Source organism: Aquarana catesbeiana, linkage group LG12 (genome assembly GCF_042186555.1).
Source record: "Aquarana catesbeiana isolate 2022-GZ linkage group LG12, ASM4218655v1, whole genome shotgun sequence".
NCBI classification, from domain to species: domain Eukaryota; kingdom Metazoa; phylum Chordata; class Amphibia; order Anura; family Ranidae; genus Aquarana; species Aquarana catesbeiana.
This window is the reverse complement of record NC_133335.1, coordinates 222,678,704-222,704,120: the sequence shown is the minus strand read 5'-3', so window position 1 is coordinate 222,704,120 and position 25,417 is coordinate 222,678,704. Positions and strand designations below refer to the sequence as shown.

Below are 25,417 nucleotides of genomic sequence, written 5' to 3'. Positions count from 1 at the left end.
TGTGGTTAAGACCTGATTGGTTACACTGGGCAGCTTTTATTTCAGACACTTTTATCACTTTTATAAAATGTATTAAAAAAAAAAAAAAAAAAAAAAAAGCTCCCTATATTTTTCGCTGATTAATTCTGTTTATGTTTCTTGTTGCCCCTCCTCTGTTATGTGGGAAGATGGAGACGTCTAAATCATCCACCATGCAAGTCAGCTTTGTGTGTCAGAGATGTAGCCAGCCGCTCAAGTTGGACACGTCCTTCAACATGCTGGATAAAGCCACAATGCAGGAGCTGACAGGTGAGGGACCCACCAGTCCCGTATGGATGTAGTGTTCTGTACATATCAATCGGCTCAGAATTTCCTGTACCTCGGGCATCATCTGCTTATTCAATGGGGTCCTCCTCTCTCTAAAAGAAAAAGAAGCGCACACACCGGGAAGCCCCCCCCTGGGCCCAAGTTTATCAGAAAGGCTTCAGCTTCGTCTCCTCCCAAGCCACGCCCCCCTCTAATGCGTTTAACCCGCTCAGCTTAGTCAAAGAGGTGACACATCTCCACTCCCACCTCTACGACTAAGCCAATGAGCGGGTGAAACACGTTAGTGGGTCCCTCCTTTATGACTAAGCCTATAAGTGGGTGAAACGCGTTACAGGGGCATGACTTTGGAGGAGGCAAAGCTGAAGCTGGGTCCAAATAAAAAATAAAAACAATAGAAGCCTGTGAAAGTCTTCTTGGTGTGTGCTGTAGTGTAACATTTGCACACTCTCTAGTGAATGGAGGTGCTTCTATTTATTCCTAACCACCTGCCTAACATGAGGCTTATTCTCGTACCATTATAATACATACAATGATAAAGGAGTGAATGCTACGGATGTGTTCCTCCAACATGGACCATCACCATGGTATTCATAGCTGATAACAATACGTATCTCTTGTAGCTCCATTGGTGACCACTGCGGCTGTGAAACCAGGAGAAAGCCAAGAGGAGGACCTAAGTACCGAGGTAAAGGACTACATGGTTTCTTGCACAGATTTAGGGATTAGGGACCTGAGGACCAAGGTGAGGGACTACACAGTTTACTGTACAGATTCAGGAGGACCTGAGTATTGAGGTAAAGGACTAAACTGTTTATTGTACAGATTCGGGAACCCGAGTACTAGGTGAGGGACTACACGGTTTACTGTACAGATTCAAGGATTGAGGACCTGAGTACCCAGGTAGGGGACTATACTGTGTATTGTATAGATTTGGGACCATAGTACTGAGGTAAGGGACCATGCTGTGCTTTGTGTAGATTTGGAGAGGACCTGAGTAACAAGGTAAGGGACTGCCGTGATTACTGTTTAGATTAAGGGACTGAAGACCTGAGCACTGAGGTTAGAGACTATACTGTGTATTGTGCAGATTCAAGGATTGGGGACCTTGGTACCAAGGTAAGGGACTACAATGAGTATTGTGCAGGTTTGAGGAGGACCTAAATAATGACATTAGGGACTACACTGAGTATTGTGCAGATTCTAAGAGGACCTGAATAATGACGTTGGGGACTACACGGTATATTGTGCAGATTCGAGGAGGACCTAAATAATGACGTTAGGGACTACACTGAGTATTGTGCAGATTTGAGGAGTACCTGAATAATGATGTTAGGGACTACACTGAGTATTGTGCAGATTTGAGGAGTACCTGAATAATGACGTTAGGGACTACACTGAGTATTGTGCAGATTCAAGGATTGGGGACCTTGGTACCAAGGTAAGGGACTACTTTGTGTATTGTGCAGATTCGAGGAGGACCTGAATAATGACGTTAGGGACTACACTGAGTATTGTGCAGATTCAAGGATTGGGGACCTTGGTACCAAGGTAAGGGACTACTTTGTGTATTGTGCAGATTCGAGGAGGACCTGAATAATGACGTTAGGGACTACATGGTGTGTTGTGCAGATTCGAGGAGGACCTGAATAATGACATTAGGGACTACACTGAGTATTGTGCAGATTTGGGGATTGGGGACCTGAGAAATGAGGTAGGAGATTACACAGATTATTGTTTGGCTTCCAGGCAGTGCTGTGTAAAGCTCCACTATTAATATTATATTGGTTGTACTCATTGAAGGATTTAGACTTACTGAAAGCTGAAGAAAAGTTTCTTTATTACACATAAATTTCAGCTCAAACTAAGAATTTCGGCAATGCCGAGATGACTGAACTCCGACACGTGTGCAGGAGCCAATGGGAATAGCCTGAGATTTATAACCGGAATCATCGGGCTGAAGATGCCAGCGAGGAGCTCCGGGATATCGCAGCGCTGGAGAGGAGGTGAGTATAGTTCCACTTTAACCAAACACATGTCGGCTATCGTGGTTTCTCTACAACCTGGAAAAATAAAAGTAAGCTTCTGATTGGTCACTTTGCACATTTTCTTTTCTCTCATAGGCAGATAATATGAATATAAGAAATGCATTCTACTTTATGTTAACTTCTAGAGAGCCGCCAATGTGTATTTGTATTCAACGTTTTGAATTATCTGCAACTGTTAAACATAATTACATTTCCTGATGATTATTATTATTTTTTTTTTTTTACTGAAACTCCACTCCCGTTTTTCCCCTCCCCCCTCTTCTCCCCACTTCCCTTTGATCCCCTTCTCCTCCCTCCTCCTTCTTTCCTTTCATCACTTCCCCTTACCTCCCCTCTTCTCCTCCTGTCTTTTTCTGTTGAAAAAAATTCCCCTTTGTTCAGCTATTGTAATACACACAGCAGATCTATTCAGTAAGATCCCTCCGCTACTTCCAAAGTAAATTCTCCATATCCTCATTGGACAGAGGTGACCATATTGATACTGTCATATCCTCATTGGACAGAAGTGATCATATTGATACACTGTCATGTCCTCATTGGACAGAGGTGATCATATTGATACACTGTCATGTCCTCATTGGAGAGAGGTGACCATATTGATACTGTCATATCCTCATTTGACAGAAGTGATAACATTGATACACTGCCATGTCCTCATTGGACAGAGGTGATCATATTGATACACTGTCATGTCCTCATTGGACAGAGGTGATCATATTGATACACTGTCATGTCCTCATTGGAGAGAGGTGACCATATTGATACACTGTCATGTCCTCATTGGACAGAGGTGACCATATTGATACTGTCATATCCTCATTGGACAGAAGTGATAATATTGATACACTGTCATGTCCTCATTGGACAGAGGTGATCATATTGATAGACTGTCCAACAAGGTGATCTATCAAGCTGAATTGGGGTCAGGAACATGAATAACTTCATCAGCAGCTCTGTGTTCCAGTAACACTGACTGTGTGGAAGATGTATATAAAATACCTGCTAGGCAACAATACTATGTATTCCAACTGTGATTTCACCTATTTGTCTTTAGATCCGCTTTAGGTTGAGAATTTCTGTATACATTGTAGGTTTTGTACTGTGGAGCCTCACAGACAGGAGGTGTGTTGTGTTTCACTATCTGTGATTTCTCACCTTCTGATTCTTCTGTTTTTCACACAGGAAACGTTTCTAGAGAACAGACAGGATGGAGTGTCCAGAAGACTCATCCCCCCGGCCAGGTACAGACGCCAAATACTTTCATTTACAGAGGAATTTTCTGTAACTTAATGTTTTCTGAACTCTTTGTGTGAGATTAGCATGATATGAAATGGCAGGATTAGTCTACTCTACATAATTCTGGGAAATCTGTATCCAAAAAAAAAAAAATGTTGTCCCCATGGTTACATAGTAGTGGAGTGTGGTGTGTGTGTGTATATGTGTGTGTGTATATATATATATATATATATAAACATAGCAAAAACCTATCCAATATCACGCAGACCGGAATCTGTGAGTAAGAAACTATTAAACTTTAGGAGGTGAGGTAAGGACGTGACTTGGGACATATCTGGCCAAAACTGTTTCCAGTGCTGCAGATAACAAGGAAAAAGTGGTGGTTGTAAAATTGAATCTTTTTTCAAAATGAAATGTCAGTCGTTTGATGCAGTTTTTAACCATCTGTTCCTCTGAAAATAAACTGTGCCTCGTAATGTCTCACCGGGTAATACCAGGTGCATTACCACCTTCCATTACTCACTCCCACAGTGTCCTGGTTGTCACCTTATTATACTGCCCATGCCTGGGGCATCTTAGATGCTGCCTTATTATACTGCCCCCTCCTGGGGTGACAACAAAGTCTGGGGAATGCCCAGGAAAAAACTCAGACCTATTTACCAACCAGCTCGCAGACAACCAAATTAACCTGGCTTAACAGTATGCGTTAAAAGCAGGGGCTTAGTCCGACATGTATTTGCAAACGCATGCGTAAGCCACAGAGCCTCGTCACGGCACCCCGGTATCTGTGGTCCTAACATTAAATACAGTGGAGGCACATGCATTCCCCTCCTGGGGTGTCCTGGGTGTCACCTTTAGTGCGCTCTACCGCGGTGTCCACACTGTCATCTTATTATTCTGCCTACTTCCAGGGGGTCCTGGGTGTCATCTTTGTATACGGGGGCAACTCCCAGTGCACTCTGGATATCACCTTATTATAATGTTCACACCTGGGGTGTTCTGGTTGTCACCTGTTATACTGCCCACTCTCTAGGTGTCCAAGTGTTGTCTTATTATACTGCCACTCTTGGGTGTCGCCTTATTATACTGCCCGCTCTGAGGTGGCCTGGGTGTTGCTGCTTGTCAGGGAAGTCCCAATATGTTTAGTGTTACCAAGGATTGGTATAAGCGATGGTTCATATAATTGTGCATTAACTCCAACACTGTTCATCATTCTTCTCTTTTCCTTGTCTGTGTGTTTTAATAAATGCAACATTTGTGGTCCCATCATATGTCCTTTATTGACTCTGATCTTGGAATATATTATATATATATTACTAGTTTTATATATATATATTATACTAGTTTTCTTTGCGTGTGTTAGTAGCATTATTCAAACCTGTATTTCTTCCATATTAAGGATGATGTCCACAGAAAGTGCAAACAGCTTCACCCTAATTGGAGAAGCATCTGATGGAGGCACAATGGAGAATCTAAGCAGAAGACTCAAGGTAATTAGAACATTGTCCCTACAAACAGTAGAAGCAGCCCACAATGATCACCATTGCTTTGCTTCCAGAAGCTGTCTAAAGCCGACCATAGACGGTTCAGATCTCAGTTGGCTCAGCGGGGACTGGCCGCGATTCGAACCATGTAAGGGGCAAGGTGATTGTACCCAAGTTGATCAATCGATTAACTTGGGTACAACCAGCTTGTTGGATTTTTCATGTGATTATTGCCAATGACAATATTTGCTATCAATAATCACTGTGTGTTCTCTGGCTCCCCCTGCCCCTTTGCCGCTAGTTTTAGTGGCGCTTTACCGCTGTTATAGCGGCGCTTTTCGGCTGCTAGCGGGGCACTTTTAACCCCCGCTAGCGGCCGAATAAAGGGTTAATAGCGCCCGTGTTGCGGCCTACAAAGCGCTTCGGCAGTGCTGCCCATTCATTTCAATGGGCAGGGGCGGTGGAGGAGCAGTTTATACACCGTTTCCGCACCGCCCCAAAGATGCTGCTTTTTTGTGGTGTTTTTTTTTTTTCCTGTCCTGCAAGCGCAACGCCCCAGTGTGAAAGACACATTGGGGTGGCTTGAGAGGCGCTTTACAGGCACAATTTTTAGCGCTAAAACGCATGAAAAGCACCACAGTGTGAAAGGGGTCTTAGGAAAGGTACTGCTCCTGCCCCCTCCACCGCCCAGCGCTCCAGTGGGGGGGGGGGTGGCAGAGCAGAGAGCGAGTGACTGACAATCACCAGAGAACTGAGCGATCGGCAGTGCTCGATGGTTCGGTTCACAGTGTTAGAGCCGGCGGGGGACAGATGGAGCATCAGACTTATGCTGCATCCACCTAGGTAAGTATGAAAAAATAAATAAGTAAATTCCTATACTTCTCTTTTAAGACCAGAAGTAATCATATATTTGAACAATATATAAATGATACAATGAATGATTTCTCTTTGGAGTCCTTCTTTTTATTACATATTTGAATCCTCTGGATAATGAACTCATTGCATCTGAAAAGGGAAATTCAGCGTTGTCTTCCTTTGTTTTTCAGGTGACTGGAGATCTGTTTGATATCATGTCTGGACAGACGGATGTGGATCACCCTCTATGTGAGGATTGTACGGACACCCTTCTGGATCAACTTGATACTCAGCTGAACATAACAGAGAATGAGTGTCAGAACTACAAGTAAGAGACCCGCTTTCTGTACAATGAATGGAAATGGTGATATTTTGTCAGCTTCAAGCCATGGTTGTGCTTTAAACTGGGCATACACCAGCATAGGTTCATTTAAAATTTTTAGTTTTAAAATGTTTGTTTGATTTTCTAATCATTAGTGAGGTCAGCACACACCGTATATCATTCATGAGGTGGGAGGAGCACACATGGCACAAAATATATAGGTGGGAGAAAAACTCACTACATTGAGGGGGTGATTTACTAAAGACCATTAGACTATGCACTTTGCATTTGTAGTTGCTTCATAGCTCAGTAAATGAGGTACAACTTTACTTGACAATACCCAATCACATGCAAGGAAAATTAAAAAAAAAAAAAAAACTTTTTTACTTGCACATGATTGGATGATACAAGTCTAGAGAGCTTCCTCTTTTTACTAAGCTCTAGAGCAAACTGCACTTGCAAAGTGCACAATCTATTTGCCTTTAGTAAATCAACTCCATAATATACTGTATAATACATTAGGTGGGAGAGAGACACAGCACATATTATATAACATATCAGGTGGGAGGGGCACAGCACAAGGTTTCTTTCTCAGGTAACAATACAGGTATAATGTATAAGTTTATCTCCTGGTTTAAGATGACCTGGGCGCTGATGGGACCTGGGCGCTGATGGGACCTGGGCTCTGATGGGACCTGGGCTCTGATGGGACCTGGGCTCTGATGGGACCTGGGCTCTGATGGGACCTGGGCTCTGATGGGACCTGGGCTCTGATGGGACCTGGGCTCTGATGGGACCTGGGCTCTGATGGGACCTGGGCTCTGATGGGACCTGGGCTCTGATGGGACCTGGGCTCTGATGGGACCTGGGCTCTGATGGGACCGGGGCTCTGATGGGACCGGGGCTCTGATGGGACCGGGGCTCTGATGGGACCCGGTCCCGGGCGCTGGTGGGACCCGGTCCCGGGCGCTGGTGGGTCCCAGACGCTGATGAAACCTCCCTGGAGGTTTCAGAGGAATGAACACATTTTCTCAGCCTCATGTGTAACTAAACACTCCTTGTGGTTTCAGACGGTGCCTGGAGATCCTGGAGACCATGAATGAGGATGATAAAGAGAAACTGGAGGCCATGCTGAAGGAGTTAGCTGAAGATGAAGAAAGGCTGATTCAGGAATTGGAGGAAGTTGAGAAAAATCGAGAACAGATGGCTCAAGATATAGAAAAAGTCAGACAGGAAGCAGAGAGGCTGGAGCAAGAAGAGGCTCAGTAAGGATGTTACTTTGTATAATATACAGTATAATGACTTTGTACGTGTTCCTGCATTCTCTGAGAAAATCTTAAACAACAGATTACTTTTATCAAAGATGAATCCCAGTTCAAACAGAATAGTCTGCATGCTCCTCAGTCTGTTACCACCGGCAGTCACCTAATGCTGGAAGAACACAGGGGTAGGGGGTTATTCAGCATCATGAAGAGTACATCTTCGGCCCCTTTCACACGACAAGCCCGCTCGGATCCGCCTGTCCGTTTTCCAGGCGGATCCGAGCGGGCCATCCATTGACTCCTATGGGGAGACGGATGTCAGTGGAGATGTGTCAGCTAATACCCGTCTGCCATCTGATCCACTAAAATAAGACGTATGGAGATGTGTTCGCCATCCGCCCTGGCGGATCGGATGAGATCTGATGAAAACGGACATGCTGTCTGTTTTCGTCCGATCTCTCCATAGGAATCAGCGGCGCTCGACAGGCCCCTCCCCGCTCAGTGCAGACCCCTCATCCGCCGGCTCAGCGGAGAACAACGGAGCGATCTTCTGCTGAGCTGGCGGACTCCTCTGAAAGGGATCTGACTCATGTGGAAGGGGCCTTCTACTCCAGACACTTCCTTCATATTGGTATTTTTGAGGGTGTAGGAGTACCCATCCAGGATCCATAGTGAAAGTACTCTTATGTTATAAAGCTTCCTAATAAAGCGGAAGTAAACCCATCCATAACACTGTTTCATTTCCGGCACGTGCCAGAAATGTAACACTCCCATTGGTTGTGCTCTCAACCAAACTGTCAAACCATCCAATGGCTGGTGTCATAACTGATCACATGTGCAGCATTTTCTGATGGATGTTGGCTCAAACTTGTCTTGCATACACACGGTCACACAAAGTTGTCGGAAAATCCGATCGTTCTAAACGCCGTGACGTAAAACGCGTACGTCGGGACTATAAACGGGGCAGTGGCCAATAGCTTTGATCTCTTTATTTATTCTGAGCATGTGTGGCACTTTGTCCGTCGGATTTGTGTACACACGATCGGAATTTCCGACAACGGATTTTGTTGTCGGAAAATTTTATCTCCTGCTCTCCAACTTTGTGTGTCGGAAAATCCGATGGAAAATGTCCGATGGAGCCCACACACGGTCGGAATTTCCGACAACACGATCCGATCGGACATTGTCCATCGGAAAATCCGACCGTGTGTATGGGGCATTACACTTTTTAAGTACTTGTTATAAGAAGATCTCACCTGGTTTCCAGTGCAGGAGACTTTGTGTTGTAAGGCCTCCTTTCCATAGATGATAATCATCAAAACCTTGTCCAAATCTTCTCAAAACTCTAGCAGTGATAGTAGGCATTTGCATAACTTTACATTGCGTTCATGTGAAATTTGCAAATCTTTCTGGAAATCTTGGGAGGAGCCGATTTAACCCTGTTATTTTTACAGAGGTTATAGTATATTTAAAGGGTTGTTGAATGTTGGGCTGAATTTTGGCGGTTTTGGCCCTGATTCAGGCACTACCCAGTTGCCTTCATGCTAGCATGCTGTCCTCTGTCTGAATAAGTCGTCATTGGTGTGTAAATTCTTACATAGCTCATCATGCTGGAAAATGGCTGACATTACCTCTCTAATATACGCGTGAGCACTATGGGGCAAGGAAATCATTCTCCAGGGGGTTGGAAAGTTTAGTCAGTAGTACTTGTGGCTTGGGGACTGTACAGACTACTTTGTATAGGGACTGTATGGAGTACTTGATGTTGGGACTGTATGGAGTGCCCGATGTTGGGACTGTATGGAGTGCCCGATGTTGGAACTGTAAGGAGTGGTGTTTGGGCACTGTATGGAGTACCTGGTGTTGGGCACTGTATGGTGGACCTGGTGTTGGGCACTGTATGGTGGACCTGGTGTTGGGCACTGTATGGAGTACTTGGTGTTTGGGCACTGTATGGCGTACCTGGTTGTTGGGCACTGTATGGCATACCTGGTTGTTGGGCACTGTATGGCGTACCTGGTTGTTGGGCACTGTATGGCGTACCTGGTTGTTGGGCACTGTATGGCGTACCTGGTTGTTGGGCACTGTATGGCGTACTTGGTTGTTGGGCACTGTATGGCGTACCTGGTTGTTGGGCACTGTATGGCGTACCTGGTTGTTGGGCACTGTATGGCGTACCTGGTTGTTTGGGCACTGTATGGCGTACCTGGTTGTTTGGGCACTGTATGGCGTACTTGGTTGTTGGGCACTGTATGGCGTACCTGGTTGTTGGGCACTGTATGGCGTACCTGGTTGTTGGGCACTGTATGGCGTACCTGGTTGTTGGGCACTGTATGGCGTACCTGGTTGTTGGGCACTGTATGGCGTACCTGGTTGTTGGGCACTGTATGGCGTACCTGGTTGTTGGGCACTTTATGGAATACTTGGTGTTTGGGCACTGTACAATAAACCTGTTGATAGGCTTTTAAGGGCATGTTTGGGGATGAGATATGAAATGTGCTAATGTCCTGTTCTTGCACATTATTTTTTTTAAATGTTTTATATTATATTATTTTTTTAATAACCTTTCTGAAGGTATCAGAAAGAATATAGCGAGTTCAAACGTCAACAGCTGGAGCTGGACGATGAACTGAAAAGCGTGGACAACCAGATGAGACATGCGCAATTCCAATTAGACAAACTTAAAAAAACCAACGTCTTTAACGCCACCTTCCATATATGGTAAGTTTTATAGATTGATTAGTGCCAAATATCGCCCTCACTTGTGAATGAAGATCAGCTTGTGTTTTACTATGCTCATTATGACTAAACCCACACCGAAATAACCCCACCCCAGCTCAATTTTGAGGACCAATGAGTGACAACTCCCAGGCTTGGAGGACAGCCATCATTTTTGCACCAGCAAGACCATTCTGTGGTTGGGTATCCAATTGGGTTCCTTCTCATGTAGGGGTTGTGATCTATTATCCTGAGCTTGAGCACCAGAGGACCTTGTCCCAGCACTGAGCACCCCCTCTCACATTCTGCAATTGGTTTCTATATAGGTGGGCACCCATGCCCTTCACTGTCTGCATGAGCCAGAGCAGGAACTATGAGGAGACCTGACACATACCTGGCTCACCTTCTGCATGAGCTATAGAAGAATCACGAGGAGACTTGCCTATTGCACAGCTAACACACTTTTGCTTCCATGATGTCTGGAATTGCAGCATCGTGGATGATTTACAAATCGCTCATTAGCAGTGACCCTTGCCACGACTCACGCCAGTTGGAATCACTGACTCTCATGAATCTATTTGCTCTTTCCTTTACATCAGGGGTCTCCAAACTTTCTGAACAAAGGGCCCATTTACTGTCCTTCAGACTTTGAGGGGGGCCGGACTGTGACCAGTAGGAGTAGAAAATGCAGTGGCTTCAACAGGAATAAAGAATGCCCAATCATTGGTATTAGTGGGAGGAATATTGCCCCATTATTGGTATTGGGAAAGAAATAGTGCCCCGTCATTGGCAAGAATAGAGCCCTATTGTTGGTATTAGGGAAAAAAAATTGTGCACCATCATTGGTGTCATTTGGAGGAATAGTGCCAGATCATTGTTGGTATCAGGGCAAGGAATAGTGTCCCATCATAGTGTCAGTAGGATTGAAAACAGAGCGATTGTTTGGGACTTTATATGAGGTAAAGACCAATTAGGTCATATATCTCCATCCCTATCTAATGGGAGTAACAGAGAAGGGGGAGGACAGTGGGAACAGATGGGACTTTATATGAAGCATGCAGTCTCAGGGACAACCAGCTATCAATAGTATAATTGCTATCTCAGCGTGTTTCGTGGTTTGGAAACGCATCAAGCTAGTTGAAGCCGTGTCTGGATTTACGTGCTATATTTTATACTCCCATGTGTTCTACACTTTATAACTATTTTGTGGTATAGGATCAAGATACCATATCTAGGATCTCTTTCCTAAAACACCTGGCAGACTAGAAAGTCTGGAGTTCTTTTCCATTATTGTAAATACTGTTCTGATATTTTAACAATCAACATGTATGTGTATATGGATGAAATTTATGGGTTTTACTTTTACTATTGATAGTTGGTTGTCCCTGAGACTGTGTACTTTATACATGCGTAGGTGTATTTAAGATCCTATCCAGGGGTTACATTACCACTATCATTCATTGATCTTATCTTGCCGATTATGGTCCTATTGTACATACTTATATAAGCAATTATACTATTGATAGCTGGTTGTCCCTGAGACTGCATGCTTCTATAAAGTCCCATCTGTTCCCACTGTCCTCCCCCTTCCCTGTTACTCCCATTGGTGTCAGTAGGAATAATAGGGCCGTACAGTTGGGGTCAGTTGTAGGAATTGTGCCCCATTGTTTGGTGTAGAAGAAATAGTGCCTTGTATTAGTGGGGGGAATAGTGTCCCAAAGGCCTGAGAAAGGCAAGCAAAGGGCCACATCTGGCCCCCAGACCACAGTTTGGAGATCACTGCTTTCCATAAAAGTGAAGAGAAACAATGATTACATATGTTTACTTAAAACTGAACTCCAAGCACTAAAAATTTAAAAAATGAATAGCCACAAAGGATATAAATCCACTTTGTGTGTACCAAATGCCTTTGCAAATCCAGATATCACCTTGCAAAAGTAGCAGTGGCACCATCCCTGTGCTGTACATAGCCTGTACACCTAAGTTCGGACCAACCCTATTCTCATCCCTAATTTAGACAATATTTGCATATCCCAGAGTTTTAGCTTTAAACAATGCAGTAAACTTGTCGGGTTCCAGCCGTTTCTAATTGTCGCTCTCTGTGACTCCCCAGGCATAGCGGTCAGTTTGGCACCATCAACAACTTCCGCCTGGGCCGTCTTCCCAGCGTTCCCGTGGAGTGGAATGAGATTAATGCAGCTTGGGGCCAAACAGTTCTGCTGTTGCATGCCCTCGCCAACAAGATGGGCCTCGAGTTCCAGAGGTGAGATTTGTATCAATCGCTTCATCAAAAAACGTTTTTTAGGTTTTTTTTTTTTTGTACAAAAACACTAATTTCACTACTTTCCATATAGATACCGCCTAGTACCTTTTGGAAACCATTCTTATCTGGAATCTCTCACAGATAAATCTAAGGTATGGTTTTATTTCTGTAAAGGAATCTACGAACGGGTGAATTTTTAATTATGAGTTTTCTTATGAAGTTTCTGAAATGCTCATGAAATGAAAAATGCTCAGATCAGATTCATACATTGGGTAACTTAAAGGAGTTGTAAAGGCAGAAGGGTTTTTATCTTAGAGCCCTTGCACACTGGGGCGGGGGGCGGCGTCGGCGGTAAAACGCTGCTACTATTAGCGGCGTTTTACCGTCGGTATGCGGCCGCTAGCGGGGCGGTTTTACCCCCGCTAGCGGCCGAGAAAGGGTTAAATACCACCGCAAAGCGCCTCTGCAGAGGCGCTTTGCCGGCGGTATAGCCGCGCCGTCCCATTGATTTCAATGGGCAGGAGCGGTATACACTCCGCTCCTTCACCGCTCCGAAGGTGCTGCTAGCAGGACTTTTTTTACCGTCCTGCCAGCGCATCGCTCCAGTGTGCAAGCCCTCGGGGCTTGCACACTGGAATGAAAGTAGCGGCACTTTCGGGGCGGTTTGCAGGCGCTATTATTAGCGCAATAGCGCCTGCAAACCGCCCCAGTGTGCAAGGGCTCTAAATGCATTCTATGCATTAAGATAAAAAACCTTCTGTGTAGCAGCCTCCCTCAGCCCCCCTAATTACCTACCTGAGCCCCATCTCTCTCCAGCGATGTCCACCATCCCTTCAGCCATCCAGGACACTCCTGATTTGGGTGACACAGAGCAGCGGTGCCATTGGCTCCCTGAGCTGTCAATCAAAGTCAGTCGGCTAATCAGAGGAGAGAGGGGGCGGGGCCAGGTTCGAGGCTTCATGTCTGAATGGATACACGGAGCTCTGACTCAGCTTGGGTGCCCCCTGTAGCAAGCTGCTGGCTGAGGGGCACTCGAGGGAGGGGAGGGGCCAGGAGCAGCGAAGAGGGACCCCAGAAGAGGAGGATCTGGGTTGCTCTGTGCAAGACCAACTGCACAGAGGAGAGAAGTATAACATGTTTATTAAAAAAAACAAAAAAAAGAACGAGACTTTACAATCACTTTAAAGCGAAGTTCCACCCACATATAAGACTTTGCGCCATCTAGTCAATCCATGCGTCTTAAAAATGCATTGGCTAACTTTTTTTTTTTTCTGCGTTTTTATTTTACCTTGTTATCTATTGTTTTTCTTCTTCACTTCTTCTTCACTTCCTATGTACCCCGCCACGGCAAGGTACGTCATTCCTCCTCCTTTCCCCCGCTGTCTTCTGGGACCTGTGTGTGTCCCAGAAGACGATGGGACCACCCAGCAAGCGCAGCGCGACTCGCGCATGCGCAGTAGAAACCTGCCTGTGAAGCCTGAAGGCTTCAATGTCGAATTCCCTTAGTTGCAATGCCGCTGTTCTGTCGAATAGTGCCCTCTATCTAAAAATGCCCGCAGTGCGTTGGAGACAATAGCCGACAAGTGACAGAATTATTCTCTGATTCTGCCTCGCACTTGCAGGGTGTGTTCAGTGTTGTGAAGGGATGGTTTTTTTGTGTTGATGGGCGGGTTCAGTGCTGCATACATTGTGTACAGAATCTCAGAATAACATTGTCCCTTTTGCAGCACTGAACCCGCCCATCAACACAAAAACCTGCCCGTCACAACACTGAACACGCCCCGCAAGTGCGAGGCAGAATCGGAGATTAATTCTGTCCCTTGGCGCTCGTCAGCAGTTGTCTCCGACACACTGCGCGTGCGCCATCGCAACAGCTGATGGGAAAATCAGCTGTTGTGCCGTTCTGTACTGTGCATGTGCAGCCCGGAGCGGGTATTTTTTCGATAGAGGGCACCATTCAACAGAACACCGGCGCCTGCACCCAAAGCTGATGGACGAATCTGCTTGGGGTGCCGACATCGCAGGAACTTTGGACAGGTAAATGTCATATTAAAAGTTAGCAGCTACAGTATTTGTAGCTGCTGACTTTTTTTTTTTTTGTACAGGCTGGAACACCGCTACTTCTCTAACTTTTGGACTCCAACTGACACACTCAATGTTTTTTCTTCTCATCCTTTAAGGCAGTGGTCATCAACTCCTGTCCTCAGGACCCACTTACAGGCCAGGTTTTATGTATTACCTTGGGGAGATGCAGACTAGAATACTGCAATCCCTGAGCAGCAAATGATCTCACCTGTGATGTATTTCAGTTATCTTGCAAACCTGGCCTGTTAGTTGGCCCTGAGGACAGGGTTGATGACCACTGATTTAAGGGACACAGGAATTAAAGTGGTGTTCCGACCGAAATTATACTTTTTAAATAAAAATACCCCTATAATACACAAGCTTAATGTATTCTAGTAAAGTTAGTCTGTAAACTAAGGTCTGTTTTGTTAGTTTTATAGCAGTAGTTTGTTATTTTATAAACTTACAGCAGGCCATGGCCATCTTAAGTGTGGGCATCTGAAGCCAGACTGTATTTCTTCCTGGATCTCATCCTTGCAGATCTCGCACATGCTCAGTGCAGCACAAGCAGTGTAATAGGCTTCAGGTCAGGTTTCCATAGCAACGGCAGTGTCAGAGGAAGTTGCTGCCCCTTCCCAGAAGGCATTGCAAACAGGAAATGATGCGATGGGCCACTGCCAGGGAGGAGGAAGTGAAAAATGAATACAGCAGATATACAGTAGGTGCTGAGAAAAAAAATTTTAAAAATCCAATTCGTTTACAGTGCACAGTTTAGTGAGGGATGCTGAAGAATTGTAAAAGTGGGTGGAACTCCACTTTAAGATACAGTTGGGTCAGTTGTAAGCCAGCTCCTGTGTAACCCTTCCTTTACCCAGCATGCCTCAGCTTTATTGCTAGTGGATTAGAAGGATGGACATCTTTTCACCAGCTCTGCTGAGAAAGCTCTACCCAATTTGTATTGCCCCATTTCTTGATATTTCTTCTGTCCACTTTAGTCAACATTCCTCACTACATCATTGGTTTTCACACAGTTGATAGCCGGGTCTGCCTTTCTTAAGCCTGACTTCGGAGACAGTACCCTGTTCCCACTGGACTGGACATGCAAGGTTAACCTTGAATGTGACCTTCAGAACCTTTTGTGGCGCGTTTCAGACCTGTACGTACTGGTAAAAGTGCTTTCCAGGTCCACCAATGTGGCATTGCCTCAGGGCTTGCCCTGTCTCTGAAAACTCACTTGTGAGTACCCATTTTGAGAGCAAAACTATTAGACGGCTAGATGTGGTGATTACTTTAAGAATTTTACTGACTGGCAGCTAGAACCGTCCTTGAATCCCAATTTGAACTTGCCTCTGCCCTCTTTACATACATATATATAGTTACATAGTAAGGTTGAATAAAGACACCAGTCCATCCAGTTCAACCTTTCAAAGATTGGGTTAGATCCTTTTCCGCAACTTTTCACCCCTGGGGTCGATAGAGTGGGTGGTGTAAAAGTCTGGAGAATTGCCCTTCAGTTGTGATGGCTTGTCAGAAGCATCTAAGATTGTGCCTATTTATGTCCATACAGATGTGCAGGGCGCTCAGACGCTGATTATATCCAAGGAGCATCTGACTTGTTTGGCCTTTTGAGGGATGTTAACTCCTTGGCCTTGCACTTGACACAGTGATTAGTAATGCCATGAGAGGACAGAGCATACTCAAACCTCAGCATAGAAGGTCCATGGAGAGGTCAATCCCTTCATCTACTTCTGCTGTAGGTGCCCCCAGATCGTAAGAGCTCAACCTCCGCTGGGTTCAGAAATCCATTAGTTCCAATGAGCACCCTTCCGTATAAGGGTGCACTTCCACTTCTGAAAGTGAGAGAGCTGAATGTGCATCCTGGTGGTCTGCGGGTCATTTTTGTCTTTTTCGCTTGCCTCTGTAGGTCCACAGTCTAATCCCTTGTCTCCTGTGTGCCCCCTTTGGTTACACCATGGCTGCCTCACCTTTATCACGATGCAGAACAATGCATCCTCTCAGGGCTCCTCCCACGTCTAGACCCCTTGCTCTAGTCCAGATGTTAACACTCCTGCCCTTGGGTATTAAAAAAAAAAAAAAAAAAAAAAAACATTGTGGCACGTTTCACACCAAAGGTGCCTAATTATACAGCTATTTTCATGGCAGCAACTTATCTTTCATTCCTTCTCTTGAAGGAATGAAAAGCCTATTAAAATCATATCACGGTGGCTAAGTGGTTAGCACTTCTGCCTAGTAGCATTAGGGTCACCGGTTTGAATCCCAACCATGGCGCTACCTGCCTGAAGTTTTTGCATGTTCTCCCTGTGCCTGCATGGGTTTCCCCCGGGTCCCCGGTTTTCTCCTATGCTCCAAAGACATGCTGGTAGGTAAATTGGCTCTAGAGTGTGTGTGAATGTGAGTTAGATTGTAAGCTCCTTGAGGGCAGGGACTGATGTAAATGTACAAAAAAAAAAAAAAAAAATATATATAATCTATCTATCCCGTATAAGCCGAGTTTTATATGCACTTTTTTTAAGCTGAAGTCCCCCTGGCTTATACTCGAATGAGGGTGCCCATCTGCAGCTGTACCTGTGATTACTAGAACAGAGGGTGTGTCCCGCTGTGTCATGCCGTCCATTGTAACAAAGCCCCGCCTCCTCCTCATTCATGATAGAGGAACACTGATACAGTTTTGCACATGGACACAGCGAGGATGCAGATGGGCATTGTTTACCCAGGACCTGCAGCATTTCCCACCCTAGGCTTATACTTGAGTCAATACGTTTTCCCAGTTTTTTTGTTAAAATTAGGTGCCTCGGCTTATATTCAGGTCGGCCTATAGTGTGTGTGTGTGTGTGTGTGTGTGTGTGTATGTATATATATATATATATATATATATATATATATATATATATATATATATATATATATATATATATATATATATATATATATATATATAAACGAAGACACGTTCTCCAATGCAAATATATTTACTGAATCTTCAAATCATCAAAGTCGTCATGTACATCAATTGCAGCTACTGTATACAGTTGCGAGCATCCCTGCTCTTCCTCAGGCTGTATGGCTTTGTGTGAAAGCCTGAGGAAGAGCAGGGATGCTCGCAACTGTATACAGTAGCTGCAATTGATGTACATGACGACTTTGATGATTTGAAGATTCAGTAAATATATTTGCATTGGAGAACGTGTCCCTTCGTTTATGTTAATGGATATCGGTGGAGAACAGGGAGTCCATCTTGACACCATTCCAGTCTAACAGCAAGGACAAAGAAAAGGCAGTAACCCACCCAAAGTTTGAAAATAAATTTTATATATATATATATATATATATATATATATATATATATATATATATATATATATATATATATAAAATGTGTGTATGTATGTGTAAAGCGCTGCGTAAATTGATGGCTCTATATAAGTACCTGTAATAAATAAATATCATAGATATCTTAATTACTCCATATACTTCTTCTTTACCAGGAGCTTCCACTTTACTGTTCAGGAGGTTTAAGATTTTTCTGGGACAACAAATTTGACCATGCCATGGTGGCTTTTCTGGACTGTGTGCAACAGTTTAAGGAAGAAGTGGAAAGAGGGGACACCGGCTTCTGTCTGCCATACAGGTCAGTACATTGAAATCTGGTAGTCTGCACTTTACACATTACACTTTTCATTGACTATAAACCCATAATATATCATCTTAGGTTTAGGTGATTAAGGTCATACTTTTTGTCATGTGCATCTTATTAGAATTGACTGTATTTCTAGAAAAGAAGATGAGCAGCGCTGCGCAATCTATTGGCGCTATTTACATTTTGTATAATATTTAATGATAATGATCATTCAGGTCCTATCAGTTAACTTTATATCTCTGCATGAATACATACCTTGATATTTAACAATATACAGTAACACCTTGGATTACGAGCAGAATTCGTTCCGGAGACATGCTTGTAATCCCAAAGCATTCTTATATCAAAGCAAATTTCCCCATAAGAAATAATCGAAACTCAGATGATTTGTTCCACAACCATTTATTCATAAGTCCTTCAGTTTATAGTCCATATAAAAAGATTATAGCAATGTGACCAGGTTGTGTAACCATAAAATGTCCATCCACAAGGGGATTAGAAGCAAAATCCAGCAGGAGTTACAGAGTATAAAAGAGAAGAGAGGCGCCTCTAACTGTAGCAATATGGTTACATTTAATGAAGGTACAACGTTTAGCAACTCACATGGTTGATGATTAAAAGAGGCACATCTAAGTATGCAGGCATCCGGGGTAAAGCTGACCACATACCAAGCAGAATCTATATACATATGTCAGTGCACAGGACATTAGATAACAGTACTGGGGATAATAAAAAAGACCAATATCGGTAATAGTATATAGATGAGTACAACTACAAAGCCAAGTATGCTAAGGATAATGATAACAGTAATTAAATTAGAACATGTCCATGACAAAATAGTCTATGTAGCTGGAAGGTGATAGCATCTCTAAAGTGTAACCTGAGGGCAAGACTTTTCATATAGACAAAGTCAGCTCTATTGTAGAAACAGGAGAAAAACACAAGAGAAAATATAGACCAGTGATGGTGAACCTTGGCACCCCAGATGTTTTGGAACTACATTTCCCATGATGCTCAACTACACTGCAGAGTGCATGAACGTCATGGGAAATGTAGTTCCAAAACATCTGGGGCGCCAAGGTTCGCCATCACTGACATAGACCATTCCCCGCACCGCCGGCTCTCACCGCTGTCAGTCTGGGGGTAAGGGGGTAAATAAAATTAAAAAAAAATTGCAAGCGCTTTCATGTAGGGTAGTGTCTGTGTCCAAGAAAATGCTCTAAACCAGTGGTTCTCAACCTCAGTCCTCAAGTACCCCCAGCGGGCCATTTGTTCACATTTTCCTTTACTTTGCACAGCTGCTTTAAATCAATATCAATGACCTGGTATTGTATTTAAGGGAAGTTCCCAAAACAACATGGCCTGTTGGGGGTAGTTGAGGACTGAGGTTGAGACTGCTCTAAACTACAGTTGATCTTTATGATCCTGCAGCTGTCCCTTGCTGGCTCTACACCAGGGATATGCAATTAGTGGCCCTTCAGCTGTTGCAAAACTACAAGTCCCATCATGCCTCTGCCTCTGGGTGTCATGCTTGTGGCTGTCGGAGTCTTGCTATACCTCATGGGACTTGTAGTTCTGCAACAGCTGAAGGTCTGCTAATTGCATATCCCTGCCCTACACCAAGAACTGAGCGATCAAAAACTGCTGATTGCCTGGGACTTGGATCCACTCTGGGTATAGAGCGGGGACTGTCAGTCACCGCTGTGTGCTCTTTCCCTCCAGCACTTGCTGGAGCACCAGGCTGTGCCAGGGGGCAGTAGCAGCTTGCTCGGGCTCTGAGTCAGCAGCCAGTCAGGCATCCAGGCAAATCCCAACAGACCGGCTCTGTGACATCAGCAGACAGCAGTGTTTAGCCCGCTGTCAGCTGAATCTGGGTCACAGGATTTCAGAAATAAGTGCACTCCTGTGACCTACAGGAGAAGTAGGGCAAAAAGAGCTTTGGCCCTACTTCTCATTTAGGGCTTGTTCACACTTGACTACATTTTTAACGCCTATAGCGTTTGTATGGCAACAGTATGGGTGTCAGACTGGCATCGTTGAGCTTTAGTATGGGGCGTTTTTACAAGCGTTAAAAACGCTCCATAAACGCCGTATGCGCGGATTTGAAGAGCGTTTGATGAGCGTGAAGGCGCTCTAAAACTGCTCCACAATGGAAAGTGACAGAAATAAACTAATTTTAACGTGCCGCAAATGCCTGCCAGAGCCTTTTCTGAAGCATTACCATAGACTTGAATGGGAGGCATTGAACGGCTTTAAACGCCTCCTGATTCGACACGAGGCTTCAATTTTGAAGTGACGCTAACGCTTTGTTAGAAGAGAGAATGCCACAGCGAGACTTTCATTGCGCAAAGCAGCTGGCATTACTAAAATGCACTAAACATGTATATAGTACACTCGCTTGTGTATGTGGCGGCGCTAGGTGTATTCAGTGCTGCTACAAGGTGATAGCTGGCGATGCCCACTGAACCAAAAGCGGCATGCGTACCAAAGACAGGATGTGACGTAGCGACCGGAAATGCACTGCCTCAACACGTTTCGTCCTCATATGGATTCCGCTTCCTGGACATGTCCAATCAGGATGAAATGCGTTGACGGCGCATTTCCGGTCGCTACATCACTTGCCATCCCTGGTACGCATGTCGCTTCTGCAGAATAAAACAGGGCTACTTTCACACTGGCAGTAAAGTGGTGCTATTTTTAGCTGCGCTTTACCGTAGTTTTTGCGTCGCTTTTCAGCCGCTATCGGGGCGCTTTTAACGCCCGCTAACAGCAGAAAAAGGGATAAAAGCGCCCACAAAGCAGCGCTTTGCTGGCGCTGCCCATTGATTTCAATGAGCAAGGGCGCCTCAAAGATGCTGCTTGCAGGACTTTTTTTTTAGCGTCCTACCAGCGCACCACTCCAGTGTGAAAGCACACTGGAGTGCGACGAGAGGCTCTTTACAGGCGCTAGTTTTAGCGATATAGCGCCTGTAAAGCGCCTCAGTGTGAAAACAACCTTAGGCTGTTACTGGTGTAGTTGTCCACCTAATTGTTGAATGTAGAAAAACCCTTTTGAAACATGGTAGTTACTAATGTTAATGAAATAATATAGTGGTTCTATCCATTGCAGACCAATAATTATATTGTTATTATTATTTTTTTGCATATGCTGACAGGATGGATGTTGAGAAGGGCAAAATTGAAGACACTGGCTGCAGCGGTGGATCCTATTCCATCAAGACACAATTCAACTCTGAAGAGCAGTGGACCAAGGCCCTGAAGTTTATGCTGACCAACCTGAAGTGGGGGCTGGCATGGGTTTCCTCACAGTTCTATAACAAGTGACTTTTAATGGGGAATGTTGGTTGGACTGCATCGCCTATTGAATGAATTCCTATCTGGGGAGCTGAGAAGGCCATTCACATTATCACTGTACCTTAACCTAACCCTGTCATTACCCAGGGCTGGATCTTTCACTTCTACACGGTGCTAAAGCAGCCTTTAACCTTCCCAAACTGTTGCACTGATGTCAGCTTGATATGGTCGCCATTTTATGTCAAAAGAATGGTTATTTTTTAAGAGCAAGAATGAGACTATATATTTTTAAGTCCTACAATTCTGGGACTTTGTGTGTAATGTATATAAAAACCCCACTATGTATAATGAATTAGTCCCATATATTAAATAAAAGTATGGACATGAGGAAGCAACACTGATAGTTGTAGTTATGCACTGAAGTATTCAGTAATTGGCACGTAAAAAGAAACCCGTTTTTGGAACTCGCTTTATTAACTCTAACCATCCAAAACCAGCAAAGAACAGACACGGTTTAACTGATTTGGGTCTTCACAGCAATACCAGTTACTGGTGTAAGTAAACTGAGCGCACCTACCAAAAAACCTGAATTCTGATTACAAGAACGAATACATTTTTTTTTTTTTCTCTTTCTCCTCCCCTGAGGGGACACAGGAAGTCATTAACGGTCAGGTTATACTGCCGCCTGCAGGGGGATTGAACACTGGAAAACAAAAAAATTGTAGGCCAAGAAAATTGTGGAGACAAAAAAGTGATGACTGAGGTTGAGAACCAGGATAACCCCTCCTACTACCAGGAAGCCTCATATTTATTTATTTTTTTTTGCTAGTGTCCAGGTTTTAATATATGTCTTTTCTTCAGATTTACTAGAAAAAGTCTGTTGCTAGCATTTTTTTTCCCTTCAGTCAAGATTCTATCCACATCACTGCTTCAGGTGGTCTCTACAACTGACCGCTACTTGGATCAACCTCAAGCCAGCTTTGGAGTGCCATACCTGGACCCCGCTGGACTAGACCTTGTGGTGCTAACCTGAAAGTGACCTTTTGGACACCTGGTTCCACATTGGGCATTATCCGGGCATCGTCCTGGTAATAAGTTAGCCGTGGAGCACTTTCCAGGTCCAGAGCCACTGTCCTTGCCTCTGCACTAGCCCTTTCTTCAAAATCTCACTGTAGGAGTAGGCTGAGCATTGGGAGCTACTTTTGGTATTTTCAAAGCTGGGAGCCTTTGAATTTTCATGTCGGTTTTACGGCAGAAGAGGTTAACACTGAAGGACTGAGTGCTGTCATCTGGGAGGAGTGTTGTGCATGCTTTTGGTCCCCGCCTTTCCGTGTCGAGTCAGTGATTTCCATGCAAATGCACCTGCTTTGCAAAGAGCCATGTGGGATTCTGTTCTTGTTACCTGCCTACAGTATCTTGATCACCTCCACCCATCTGACCCAACACCTGCTACCAGCAGTTGGGTTTCGCAAGTACCTGAGGCCTCGACTCATACTCTAAGCTACGTTACCACCTTGCTATGTGGTTGCAACAGGTCTCATTAGACACAGTGTGGCTGTACCAGGTGCCCTCAGCTCATAATTCACAAATGGCTGCAGCAATGCCCACTATGCAGCCAATGTCTGCGCAGTTTTGAATCATCTTGACCTCTGTTTCTGGAGTCTATGCTATCAAATAGCATAGGATAATTGCAGTCTCTGAAAGCAGAGGCCATAAGCACACACCTTTCTGTATCAGATCTGCCTGCAGTCTTTTTAACCGCTTACAGACTGGAAGATTTGGCTGCTTAATGACCAGGCCATTTTTTGCGATACGCCACTGAGTCACTTTAACTGACAATTGCGCGGTTGTGCGACGTTGTACCCAAACAAAATTGGCGTCCTTTCTTTTCCCGCAAATAGAGCATTCTTTTGGTGGTATTTGATCACCTCTGTGGTTTTTATTTTTTGCGCTATAAACAAAAAATATAAAAAAAAAAAAAAAGTGACAATGTTGAAAAAAAACCATAATATTTTTTGCTATAATAAATATCCCCAAAAATGTTTTTCTTTTGGACTTCTTTTGCTTCATCAGTTTAGGCCGATATATATTAGTCTACATATTTTTGGTAAAAAAAAAAAAAAAAAAATCGCAATAAGCGTATATTGATTGGTTTGCACAAAAGTTATAGCGTCTACAAAATAGGGGATAGATTTATGGGATTTTAATTTTTTTTTTAATAGTAATGGTGGTGATCTGCGATTTTTAGTAGTACTGTGACGTTGCGGCAGACAGATCACACTTTTGACACATTTTTGGGACTATTGACATTTATACAGCGATCAGAGCTATAAAAATGCACTGATTACTGTATAAACGTCACTGGCAGGGAAGGAGTTAAATGTGTTCCCTAGTTAGTGTTTCTAACTGTATGAGGATAGTACTGAGCCTCCAGGAGCTCTTAAAGGGGAAGACTTACCCGTACGGGGATTCGTATATCGGCGTGAGCCGGTCTGCAAGTGGTTAAACCATCAGCTTCTAAGACTCTGATGCTGAATCTCTCCCAACCCTTCTGGACAAACCTGCCCCTGAGGAGTCAGTTTTCTACTATTAATGTCAAAATAAAAGACCATTTTGGTTCCTATTTATGGTATACACACCAGTCTTAAGCTAGAGAATCAACCGATAGATTCCACTAGAGCTGTTCCTAGTCTTGGGTCCTTTAGAGCAGTGGTTCTCAACCTCAGTCCACCCAACAGGCCATGTTTGTAGGTTTTCCTTTATCTTGCACAGGTGCTTTAAATCAGAGTCAATGGTTTGGTATTTTGGACAGCTATTTTATCTTAAGGGAAATTCCCGAGACATGGCCTGTTCGGGGTACTTGAGGACAAGGTTGAGAACCACTGTTTTAGAGCTCCTCACACCACCAAGACCTTTCCAGTGCACCTGCTGTCTCAAGTCTTCCATTTATGGACACCGCAAAACCCAGACATGATGTGCAGTGCCTCCAAATGCCTATTAGCCTTGTACCCAGTTAAGAAGAGGACTTTGTTAAAAACTGGTCTGCCCTCTCTGTAGATCCAGCAGTGTGCTGTACTAACAAACTAGGACCCAACCGATAAGTGGTTGAACGCCCTCTAGAGCTCTGTTCTCACTGGCAGGTCAAAATCTGGTGCAGCTCTGCATAGAAACCAATCGGCTTCCAGGTTTTTATTGACAAAGCTTAATTTCAAAGATGATTGGCTACCATGCACAGCTACACCAGATTTTGCACTCTCCAGTTGTAGTAAATCAACTCCTTACTGACTTTTCTAAGGTCCCAGAAGGGATCCTATTACTATTTCGATTGATCCCTTGGTAATGGCTATAGTCCTCACTTAAAGCACTGACAGGCTGTATAAGGTTTCCAGTTTAATTTCCTGCAGGTGTCTCCTGTCAGCGCACATGTGGAGGACACTTTACCTAAAGTGTTGGACTGAGGAATCTGTGTCCAAGAAAGATTAATCTGCATGGTATCAGCAAGGATGCAAGAGCTCCAAGTCCCTTAGACAAATCCTCTTCTGCTTTAAGGTGCACCCCAACTTTCACAAAGTGGGGGGGGGGAATGTCTGTTAGCCTTTGCAGACACCTGGACTGCTTGCGTCTCAGATACATGGTGCAGGAGGTAGTTTCCAACACTACTTGTGTTACTATACAGATTGGCAGATCTTAAGGCAGCCCTAGTGGGTCCTCTAGAATCTGGTGTTGTTGCCTCATGTCCTGTGGTAGAACCAAAAAGGGGGCATTCATCCCATCTTAGACCTGAAAGCTCTTAAGACCCCATAACACACTATAGAACTTTTGTTGTCTGATTTCCTTCAGATTTAACAAAACCATGTAGTGCAAGGGCCTGCCTGATTGCATACAAATTGAAACTCCTAAAGTGGATGTA

The 25,417-nt window shown here is 44.2% G+C and overlaps 1 protein-coding gene across 1 annotated transcript; it reads left to right on the top strand.

Moving 5' to 3' along the window:
- Positions 1-137: 137 nt before the first annotated feature.
- BECN1 (beclin 1) lies at positions 138-21,902 on the top strand. The gene is made up of 11 exons (XM_073606753.1): positions 138-288; positions 927-991; positions 3,534-3,592; positions 4,987-5,077; positions 6,118-6,254; positions 7,319-7,513; positions 10,085-10,231; positions 12,342-12,491; positions 12,583-12,643; positions 18,062-18,204; positions 21,369-21,902. Exons 1-11 carry the CDS (start codon positions 168-170, stop codon positions 21,535-21,537), a joined length of 1,338 nt encoding a protein of 445 aa, XP_073462854.1. The 5' UTR covers positions 138-167; the 3' UTR covers positions 21,538-21,902.
- Positions 21,903-25,417: the final 3,515 nt, after the last annotated feature.

Excerpts from the sequence above, each read along its gene's own strand:
- BECN1 (XM_073606753.1), top strand. The coding sequence starts at position 168 with ATGGAGACGTCTAAATCATCCACCATGCAAGTCAGCTTTGTGTGTCAG. Across the intron at positions 5,078-6,117 it reads ATCTAAGCAGAAGACTCAAG|GTGACTGGAGATCTGTTTGA; the intron begins GTAATTAGAACA and ends TTTGTTTTTCAG. Across the intron at positions 12,644-18,061 it reads CTCTCACAGATAAATCTAAG|GAGCTTCCACTTTACTGTTC; the intron begins GTATGGTTTTAT and ends CTTCTTTACCAG.